At 36.2% G+C, this 12,169-nt stretch overlaps 1 protein-coding gene across 4 annotated transcripts in view; it reads right to left on the bottom strand.

Annotated features, from left to right (window-relative positions):
- LOC111508655 (hypoxia-inducible factor 1-alpha) overlaps nucleotides 1-12,169 on the bottom strand; it is a 268,802-nt gene that overhangs the window by 184,290 nt on the left and 72,343 nt on the right. The window contains exon 1 of one of the 4 annotated variants that reach the window (XM_074180948.1): nucleotides 1,968-2,486. The exons of 2 other annotated variants lie outside the window; for them this stretch is intronic. In XM_074180948.1, coding sequence (XP_074037049.1) covers nucleotides 1,968-2,386 — 419 coding nt within the window. In that variant the 5' untranslated portion in view covers nucleotides 2,387-2,486. Of the gene's footprint in view, nucleotides 1-1,967; nucleotides 2,487-12,169 lie in introns of those variants that run through there. One more of the 4 variants, XM_074180947.1, reaches the window with a different exon arrangement.

Here is a 12,169-nt window from a genome sequence, read left to right as displayed (position 1 = left end):
GCCATAAATACAATCACAATATGATAATTTTGACTATAAAAGGTGTGTCATAATGTTTCAGTTTCATTCTAGATGACATTTGGTGCAAAATATCGTTAGAGCTTCTACAAAGAAAATTTATAATATGTTTATAAAGTCGAAGGTGAGAGTCGAGTCGTTGCAATACAAAGTATTGCCACAGTATATAATACCCAAGTAGTTTCACTCTTGTCGGAAACTATGATCTTTCTGTCCCACAGTTTTATTTCTAGAACTACTGCGCATCCATAAATTATCTGCCACGAGTGGATTTGTCAGCGTTTAACATTTCATTTCATGCTCAACAAGTGAATAATAGATATAAACTGCTCGACAGTAAAACAAATTTCATGGGAAATTAAATGGGTATTTTGTAGTGATTTAGAATATTATGAAACGCTTTGAATTTTTTATTCAAAGCGCTCAACGCTTTGTTTCGAAATAATTTTATATTCGTGTAATTCAATGTTTATATGAAAGTAGCTATTTCGAAAGGACTTTTCCTCCGGTGGCACCAAAAAATGATCGACCACTTCGAACAGTGGTGCAACAAGTGGCGTATCAAAATTAATCCCACCAAAACTCAAACCATCTTATTCCGACATCCTCACACCACTACCCGCCCTAAACTTAATTCCGATAACTTGCACCTCAGACTCTTAGGAGAAAACCTCATACTCCAGGACTCGATGTCCTACTTGGGGGTCACTTTCACGAGGACCCAACTGGAAGGTCGACCTGAGAGAAACTCTGGAAGAGTCCGGAAGAGAGCAAACCTGCTAAAAGCACTGAGAGGCAAGCTCGGAAGGTGCGACAGTAAAACTCTCCTACATACTTATAAATCTTTCATGATATACTGTACGCTTCCCCCGAGACTATCCCACCGTATCCTAACTACCGAGAGAAGAATCCTACGCAACATCCACAACCTCCCCATCCCAAAACCTATATAACCTAATAAACACTACACCAATCAACCTACGATTTCAGGAACTTCAGGGACGATACGCGACTAGAACGATGAGCAGTAGCAACACCGATGCTATCAACTCGCTGACCACACCGTGGACTCCTCGTGAAGGACCCAGAAGGATTCCTAGGAAGAAGCTCCCGTTTCCTCCAGCCAGACTCCTGGGAACAATGAAAGATCCACCGGAGCAGATCCAGGATATCCTAGAGCTAGGGGAATACCCACTTGGAATCAGATAGCGGGCAGCTGCGTCCTGAAAGGAGCTGAAATCTGAAGCCACGACCCCCGGCCTTACAACCCGTACCATAAAAACCCCAACGACCACTGCAACTGACCCGGACCACTCTAACGGAACAAACAAAAACAAAAGGAACACATGACACTAAAACAACAATACACTAGACATCATCACACAAGACACCACATATACAACCCACTAACCCTGAAGAGGCATAAGCCTTTAGCAGGGCCCCACACAACACAATACACATTCACAACATTTTGTAATTATTCTTGAAAATCATGCAATAAACATTTTTAACTTGACTTCCAGTTTGTGTCTGAAATTTACTTCTTTTACTTCTACGCAGCTTTGTATAGAGTTACCTCTTTGGTTGTTTCCTTCCTTTCTTTGGAAGATTCACACATTTTTTTGTATAAAGATGGAGAAGTAGAAACCCTAAAGCTTTCTTTCCCAAAAATTAATCCTCCTAAAAAATATACCCCTTTCAATTTGAACATATAGAAGATAGCGATAAATATAATTTTATTCTGAAACAAATACATTTTTATTCAATATAATAACCGATTTCCTAGCGTGAAAAAAATATCCGTATTAAGGATAATTACTCCAAGGGTGAGCCAAATTGTACAAATTTATTAAATAATGGAAAGGAAAAAGTCAGACCACCGCTATGTTGGAATGTTATTCTCTGGTACGAGTTAGGCACTTTTAATATACGAGATAAAAAATACTCACAAAATGTCTTCGATATCACCACTTTCGACGAACTGGCAAACATTATAGCAACCATTAGAGTAATAACTGTAGCACTGCTGATAATCATAGTTATCGCTTGTCTGGCAAGGCAATCCCAATTTAGCCAGTAATCCATTGGGCCTTATCCTTGAAATGGATGTTCTATCAAGGGTTGGAACACTTTCATTAATAATGCCCTCCACTGTAGTCATGGTAGCACTATTAACCCCACTACTGTTAGTATTCAAAACATCTGCTGATAAAGGAAATTCGACGAGACTGGACAAAAAATAATCGCCTTGAACTATCGCGTGGCTTGGATCGCCCTGCGCGAAAAAACCTTGCTCGCCCTGTACGTGGAAATTCATGGCACCATCTGTTGGCAACATCGGGAGAAAATGATCAAGGTTGAGTTTCATCTCGACAGGGAATTAAAAAATCGTGCAACCGTTCTTTAGTCGTTTGTTTTTCGAATCCACATCAAACCTTTTCTCTCGTCTCGATCGAGTATAGGAACTAAATCAAAAACACTTCGAGATTGCTTCTATTAGATGTAGAATTGTCTTTGAAGGGTCTTATCTAATCAATGAGTCGATTTCGACAACTCAAAAAATCCCAGTTCAATTAATTAGATCTGAACGAAAAATAATGACTGCTGTTAAATGGCTGAGATTTTCTTTGTGAGTAGATGAAAGCAAACCGTTTCCAAATTTTAGAGAAAATCTATCTTATCAGTTGCTTCTTCACTCGAGTCTAAATAAGTTTCTAGGTTTGTTCATATCGACACCCGAGTCAATATTTGGATCTGTGTAAGGTTTATCTGTATGCTTCGGAATAAAGTCGTACTCAAAAGTTTGCATCTACTCTTTGAAAATATTTTTCAAGATATTAGACAGAGAAAATCCATAATTTTTGAAATTTTGTTAAAATAACAAGAACGTAGGTCGAGCTACTTCATTCTGTACTGTATTGTTATGCACGAAAATATTTGCTTAATACATATTCTAATCCCACAATTAAAAAGTTACAAAAGTAATACGATAAAGTGATCAGAAAAATACAGAATCAGTTTTTTATAATTCATTAAAAAAATAAAAAAACTGATCTGTTTCCTTTCTTTTATGCATCAAGGAAAATAATCTTTTATTGAAATAATGCATTCCCTTGAAGCCGTTAAAACGGCTAAACCGCATTTCTTGGAACTAAAAAAAATTTATTACTCGAAACACAATACTTCGGGGTTTTTTCCTAAATTTCAAATAAGGTCATCAGAACCATCACTTCTCAAATGCACCTCTAAATTGGTTTCGAATTATTTAGTGGCATGCCCCCATAATTGAACTCGTGAAACATTCTATTCGATTCGGAAATATATACACTAACGTCATATTCGTAATGTGGGAAACGCATTTGTTAATTCGTCGCGCTTATCAGCTATTCCGTAATGTATCATTCAATATTTGCTTAGTGGTATATTTTACGTCTAAACAATTAATATTAATGTATGATATGTAAAAAATGTATATCACACTTTTCACCCATCTCGTGTCAATACTCAGATAATCTGTATTCGGAGGATAGTTGCCTGCTGGTAAATGACCACTGCTTGCTTTTAATAATTGTCCACGAAGAAACTGGGGAAACTTAGACAGTACAAATATTCCAAATAACGCATCCTTACAAGCACACTTTTGATAACTTTAAACATCAAGCGTGGCTTGGCAGTTGTCACCATAAATGCTTGCTTTTCTAGAGTTATTTTGTACATGTAAGCTCCCAATTGGTTTCACCATTCGTTAAATTTGACAAATGTCGGCGATCCTCTCGTGCGATTTCTTCTTTATCTGAAGTGGATCACATCGAAATATTGCTTCTATTACGACATAACAATTATTCATGCGCGCACAATCACAAATGTCATAACCACAATTGTCTTTGCGCGCACCAGGACAACTGCCATAACCTAGCAAAAGAACATCATCAATTTGTTCATTTTTTTTTCTATTAGTTTTAGTTATTATGCTACTTGGAGTGTAGATAAATCCAAGAAATGAAAATTAATGAAAATCGGTCCAGCCGTTATTGAATGTAGGTTAGGTTAAGTCTAAAGTGAGTGGGTCTATTCGACCCTCCACCGCAACCCGCAAGGGTTTATTGTGGCTCACACATATTCACAGTCGACTAAATGAACCCAGCTTCTTAACGAAGCCGATTAATTTGTATGGTGAGTGGTCTTTTAGGTCAGATGGTGAGAGTACGGCTCTGCCGAACTCTAAAAACTTGATTCGGTCCCCAACGGGATAGGCACAAAGTGTATGCTCTGCTGTTGCATCATTTTCCAAATACAGGTGACACACACTGTCTTCCGACAGTCCGAGTTTCTGCATATTATGATTCAAATGACAGTGACCTGTAAGGAGGCCTGTTAGACATCGTAGTTCATCTCTACTGTAGTCCAACAACTGTTTGGTATCAAGCTTCGAAGAGCGAATAAACGCCTTGGAGAGAGCCAATCGTGGAAGATTCTGCCAGAAGTCCATAAATCTTCTTGCCATTCAGGTGTTCAATATTTGTTTGGCAAAGCCTAAAGCGATGCCAGTGGCAGGTTCTGGTCCGATTGAGGTGCTTGCAGCACCCTCCTTTGCAAGGGAGTCCCCAGCCTCATTGCCTTCCAGGTCAGTATGGCCAGGAATCCAGACCAGAGACAATCTGTTAAGTCTTCCCATTGAGAAGAGTCGTTTTTGGCAATATTCTACCAATTAAGACGTTGCTCGGTAGGAGCCAAGAGCTTCCAACGCCGCTTGACTGCCCGAGAATATTTTTATAGACTTGAGTATGAGGTTGGATTCTTCTAATCTCGCCGCCCACAATTCAATAGCGTATATTTCCGCTTGAAATATAGTCGCATAGGTTCCTAGGCAGGTTGATATTTCTGTCCTGGGTCTGCGACTAAAAATACCTGCACCAGAACTATGTAACTATTTTCTTTTATATATAAGAATTTAGATTCATGTATTGACTATTGCTCCCATAACCCCAAAAAACGATTGTTCCTCCCCAATTTTCATCTGCATTATATTTCTCATTTATGGAATTTTGTTGTTCGTCTTAATAGGATGTTTATTTGTGTTTGACCATGACAATTCTAGTTTTACTCGCTGTTGTTCATCTTTGTATCCTTTGTATTGTTTTTCACTTCTCAATTGCTACAAACAGCACCATTAATCCTAATTTTGTTAATTTCTACTAGATGAGTTACGAAATGAAAATATAAAAAAAATTATACTGAGTGTTAAACGTACAAGTTTAACAACGCTAATTTATCAAGTAAACAAATTATTATGAACTGAAATGAGTTAACAATAAGTAAAATATTAATAATACCTATACAAACAATATGGTAAAAATGAAGAAAAAAAACTATTTCAATTATGTACACATTCGTCTTCGTGTCACAATTTCGATACAAATTTTCCTCGACTTCAACAAAATATTAATAATTCTATTCAAATTAATCTGTGAATATTGTTGTTCCTTACTGACTTATTCAACTTATTTTATTTCTATGACAAATCCGGTATCGCAATGGTTTTTCCTTTAAAAATATTCAATACTATTATCTCCATTATTTCTGTGGAACGAATGTAATAAATACCGTATAAATATCGAACGCGTTTGATGTCGCCATTCTACATTCTTCAGTCCTAGATAACCATAATAACCGCAACCGATCGAAACCATTCCATCAGAGTCCTATTGTGACAAAATCTACAAAATTTACCGAAATTTTCGACAGCATAGCACCTTATCTACTAGTCTTAATTCAACAATGTGTCCTTATGAAATAGTCAGGTAAATCTAATAATTAAAATATTATTTTAACGAGCTACATAGTATAGTATTAGGTATTGGTCCACCATCGTTATTCAAAATATTATTATGTTTACTTATTTCTACACTCTCATAGGCATCTAGACGCCTGTTGTTTTTAACTTGTCTAACTAATCCTAATGAACTAAAGTCTATAAAGTGGTTTTACAAAATATGATGGGCGACTGCTGATTTTTTTGGTCTTCCATATTTCAGGTGTGCTAAGTGTTCCTTATATCTAATTTTGATAGATCTCTTTGTCTGTCCATAATATTTTGCATCGCAGTCCTTACATTTAATTTCGTAAATTCCAGACTTTTCCGAATTATCGACTTTGTCTTTTGGATTTCCTAAAAGGCTCTGTAGTGTATGACTTATTTAAAAATATGAGAGTTGAGTAGTTATCAAAATAAAAAATCGTGACTCAATAAAAACTATAAAAGATCTAGATATATCAGTGATACACACTATATGAGAAAATCGTAACAGGTTTGAAAAACTATTCAATTCCTAATTACCTATTTTATCCTCAGTAAAAATTCTTATAAATTCAATAGATATTCCACGAATTTGGTAATACGATACTTTGAAGTAATATATGATAATTTCTTCCTGGTTACAGACAAATCGATACGAGAATCGAGAAGTAAACAAGCATTATTCATATGTTGTGTAATATTTTGCAACGTTGTAGTTTTTGCTTCTCGTTTTTTAATGTTTAGAAAACTATTATATTACATATCTCTCCTTTTTTTTAAATCTTGCATCCCAAAAGTGAATTACAACCATGTTTTGTTTATTGAATGTAAACAAACGAAATTTATAAGGTTCGAACATCAAGCTCACAGACAATGCAGTTATTTATGAAAATGCAAACTGCATGCAAAATGCAATTGAATAAGGCAAGACGTGAAAATTACAAATTGATATTCCCTCATTTCTGTTCAAGTGTCAATTAGTTTAAGGAGTTCAAAATAATAGTTACCAGAAACATTACACATCATATGTTCCAAAAGTAACTAGAAATTTTCTTTTTTCTCTAATGTTTTTTTTTCACTCTAAAGCTCACTTGATTTCAAATACGTTCGTGAGTACCATAGCTCGTCAATCTTTAAAGACTACCTATATTTGTCGACGATATTATAAACTTTAAAAATATTCGAAAAAATTCATCGAATACTTTTTAATAAATTTTTACTTCCATGAGCACAAATGTTTAATAGTTAAGGAGTTTTTTATAGTAATAATATAATTAATCATGGATAATAAGCAATGGAAATCTACTGGTTATGAACTACATGTATATTATCAATCACGAATGTACTGCTTGTAACAGAGGATATACAGGGTGTCCCTGGACTTCCTCTTTTCCTCTCGGGAATGTATAGATGGGGTCAAAATATCACCAGTACTTCATATAACTTTTTTTCCTAAAATCCTTCGTTACCAAGTAACGGGCCCTCGAAGTTACAAAATGAAAAATGTTTTTCTTTGATAACTTTTCAAGTGAATATTCAAAATCATCCAAATTTTGGTAATTGACTAAACAAATGAATTTCTTCGATGAGCTTTCTTGCAGGAGACAGTTGTTTTGCTACAAAGTCAGGAACGGACTACCCCCGATGGTCCACACCCCAAAACTTTGAAATGACAGATATTTTTCAATATTTTTCAACAAATTAAGGTTACTTGGACAATTTTATGAATAAAAGTACTCGTGTGGAAAGTCGATCGGAGCAACGAGTCTTGATAAAAATGTAGTTTCACTCGACGACATCAAACCCGCTCGTCCACCATTATTTGAAATGAATAATTATCAAAGCAGAAATAATAATGATAACGTTAATTCAACAACATTTATCCTTAGATGTCTACCATTATTCGAAAATATTAGTTTTTAAGGAAAATGGAAATGATAGGTAAAATGTTCATAACGAATTTTTATAATGCAAACACGTTTAACTAACGAAACTCAAGAGCCTCAAGAGCAAACAGAAATGAAAAATCCGCTACAGAAACTGCTCGATATGACCACCTTCTCTCTCTATACATTTTCTTAGTCTGCGAAGACACCCTCTCTGTACTTGAAATAGCATTCCAGGGTCGTTTCGTATGGCTTCACAATGTAATGTTGTTCTATTCAACAATGCATCTCTTGTGTGAATAGGTGTAGCGTAAACAAGGCTTTTTAGATGCCCCCACAGAAAGAAATCCAATGGATTTAAATCCGGAGACCGCGATGGCCATGAATATGGCCCACCTCTACCAATCCATCTATTGTGGAAAATATGGTTCAGATGGTCACGCACAATCAAAGTAAAATGAGGAGGAGCGCCATCATGCATAAACCACATATCTCTTCGGGTTTGCAATGGAACATGTTCCAAAAGTCCATTCAAATCGTTCTGAATGAACTCCAAATAACGTTCTCCATTCAATCGGTCCTGTAGAACGAATGGTCCTATAAGATGGTTTCCTATGATACCAGCCCAAACATTCACGTTGAATTTCCGTTGGTGTTTGGTTTGCAATATCCCATGGGGATTTTCTTCGGCCCATATATGGAGATTATGAGAGTTGATAACTCCATCTCTACTGAAACCTGCTTCATCAGTGAATAAAACTCGATTAATAAAAGTCATATCCTCTCTTTGCCTATCCATGAACCAATTGGCATATTCCAGTCGTGCTGGAAAATCTTGAGGTGTCATGGCATGTACCTTCTGGATGTGAAATGGGTGGAGCAGTTGTTCCCTAATTATTCTATGAATAGTGGACTTGGATGTATGGAACTGTTCTGATAGATTTCTGATGCTCATTGAAGGATCATCAGCGACGGCTTCCAAAATATTTTCCTCCAATACAACGGTACGTACAGTCCTAGGAGCGCCCTCACCACCTCATTTTGGCAAAACTGTACGTACAATAATATCGAAATAAAACAACGTGCTCAAATTAATTATCAATTATTACATACCTGTCTCCCTCAAGCTGCGATCGACACGCTCGAATGTTTCTCTTGACGGTACCGTTCGATTGGGAAAATGCTCGGAATACAGACGACGAGCTTCTGCAGCATTACAAAATGCTCGTCCATAAAATACATGCATATCTGCATATTCATTGAATGTAAACTGTTCGGCCATATCAAAAAAATTCAAAATATCCTATAGAATATTGACAATACAATGATAGTCATATGACAACGCACCACTCAACAAAACAAAATCGCATTCCAGTTTCTCATTTTTTATCAAAACTTTCTAAAAGGTTTTTTTGTCAACATCTGTGAAAGAAATTGAACATAATTATTCCCTGGATATTTTTCACCTGATCATGTGCAGCCGTTTTTGTAGTTCATTCGTTTGCTTTTTATTAGTATAGTAAATATTTTTTCCGATGTGCGTTTTTTCAGCTAAATTTAGATTGGTGTTAAAGAATTTCTCCCATAAAATTATAATTATCAGTGAAACTCCTCAACAGTTTAGCTGTGAAGAAGAATTTGAAACATTCGAATGTTGAGTTTCATGAGATTCAGATAACTGATCAACACGAAACGTGATTATTCCACACGTATTATGTACATACAAAATATGGAATGAATTCGATATTTCATAGTAGAGTAGCTTGTTAGTTTAAAAACACCACGAATCTACAGAACTTGATATTTCTTTTGAAAAAATATCTGCCATCACAATTGTGACTTAAACTTCCATATAGGTACTGTACTTTTTGTTTACGACTTCATTTTAGCATACATTGTATTATTCCTGTTATAAATGTTGTTGAATTAACGTTATCATTATTATTTCTGCTTTGATAATTATTCATTTCAAATAATGGTGGACGAGCGGGTTTGATGTCGTCGAGTAGAACTACATTTTTATCAAGACTCGTTGCTCCGATCGACTTTCCACACGAGTACTTTTATTCATAAAATTGTCCAAAGAAACCTTATTTTGTTGAAAAATATTGAAAAATATCTGTCATTTCAAAGTTTTGGGGTGTGGACCATCGGGGGTAGTCCGTTCCTGACTTTGTAGCAAAACAACTGACTCCTGCATGAAAGCTCATCGACGGAATTCATTTGTTTAGTCAATTACCAAAATTTGGATTTGAAAAGTTATCAAAGAAAAACATTTTTCATTTTGTAACTTCGAGGGCCCGTAACTTGGTTACGAAGACTTTTAGGAAAAAAAGTTATATGAAGTACTGGTGATATTTTGACCCCATCTATACATTCCCGAGAGGAAAAGAGGAAGTCCAGGGACACCCTGTATATGTGTACACATGAAAAGAGTGAATAGTATGAGATAACTTGGTCCTTTTTTCAATTCTTTCAACACAATTTGTTTTTTTTTGTTTTAACAATGAATATACAACAACAGATACTAAGCTTGAACACATAACAAACGCCAGATTCGACATTTTAGAATTAAAGTATAAATGCGTGGCAATATATAGACAACTAGCGACCCACCCCGGCTCCGCACGAGTACAATGCTGATACTGAATATAAATTCACACGCCGGAAATTTAAGGGCGGGGAGAAAAAGTGATGAAAAGGTAACTTCATTTTATAAACGCGCCTTTTCCCTCGCGGCTGGCGCCCCAGTTGGAATTTTCAAAACTCATTTTTATTGCAATATAAAACAAACCTACATTGAAAATTTAAGCCTTCAAAAATATGGCGATACGAGGAAACAGTGATGAAAAGATAATTTTAATATGTGAACGGGCCCCTCATATCTCCAGGGAGACTCCCCAGTTGGAATATTCTTTCTTATTGCACATTTACAACATGAAACGAACCTACACACGAAATTTCAGCCTCCAAAATTATAGCCGTACAGAGAAACAGTGATGAAAAAGTATTTTCCATATGTAAACGCTCCCCTTTTATTCCCAGGGGGCGCTTCGGTTGGAATATTAAAAAATCCTTTCTTATTGCACATCTACAATATAAAACAAACCTACATAGAAAATGTCAGTCTCCGAAAATATAGCGGTACGGAGAAACAATGATGAAAAGGTAACTTCATTTTATGAACGCGCCTTTTCCCCATGACTGGCACCTCAGTTGAAATATTAAAAAAAAAATTATTGCACATCTATAACTTGAAACTAACCTACATACAAAATGTCTGCCTCCGAAAAGCGGTACGGAGAAACAGAGATGAATGATTGAGAGTTAAGTGAGTGACTCTAATGACATATAATTTGAAACTCAGAAAAAAAGTATTGGACTATTGATTGATGAGCACCACAAAACCATACAAAATTGAGAAACCAGTAAGGTGGAAGTAGCGGAGATATTTGAACCCACCAACAACAAGAACACCAAATGAACCGAAGTCGATGTCATCCATAGGAAGGAATAATGATTGCAAAGTTCTGCGAAACCGACAACACACTGTACACGTTGGTCTCAAATCTGCTGATATTCCTAAACCTATAAACACTCAACAACAAAGAAGTGAAAAACCTTTTGCAATACGGACGCATTTATGCCACAATAATTTTACTTGTATTGTAATAATGATTTCATTGGTTTAGAGAAGTCAAACAGGTAAGCAAACGCATGGAAAAAAATATTCATTTGTGGATTCAAAAACAAACGACGATAGAATGGGATCAATTCCTCAAGTCTAGTCTTACCAGTTATTATTGACCACTGGGTTCTCTTTGAATCACTCAATAACACTACTTTGTAGTTGAATTCCAATTCTGACACACAACAAGTATATATGCAATATGACTGAAAATTGCTGCCAGTATCGAAATGAATACCTGTATACGCTCACGATAATTCGCTATTATCGACATTCCTTTAGTTTCGCTGTGCGAATATCACAATTAAAGGTGCATTCGTAGGTGATTCCCAATGACATCCAATTATCGGTGTAAGGAAGTCGACACGACACGCAAATTAAAATGACGCTGAAAACTTTTACAACTGCGGTGGTTGATAAGCAAGCAACACTAATTTGCTTGCTTATGGACACGTACGCTCTGAAGCTGGTAGCCTGAATGTTGTTTAGGGTACGAACACATAGGAGTTGAAATGAGCGCTGGTGGTCTGGATAGTTGCTTACTCCGTTGCCGCCACATATCAATCTCTTATTATAAGTAACGTACCGGCACACAGTGGATCCTAGCAGATTATCTAGATGAGCGCCGTGAGCCTAAAGAGTTGTCAACCTCATTCTCAACCCAGCTCTAAGCTAGATGAATTAGATTAGTGTTACGGAAGCTGGCCGGGTTCACTAAGCACTTTGCAGATCTATTGTGATCTATTACCTGGGCTGAAAAGTGTTGGGCCCGATACATAG

Source organism: Leptinotarsa decemlineata, unplaced genomic scaffold (assembly GCF_025532065.1).
Source record: "Leptinotarsa decemlineata unplaced genomic scaffold, Ldec_3_MD MMD2_tig00026307_RagTag_RagTag, whole genome shotgun sequence".
Taxonomy (NCBI): Eukaryota; Metazoa; Arthropoda; class Insecta; order Coleoptera; family Chrysomelidae; genus Leptinotarsa; species Leptinotarsa decemlineata.
The sequence above is the reverse complement of the archived record's forward strand: the minus strand, read 5'-3'. Positions and strand labels throughout refer to the sequence as shown.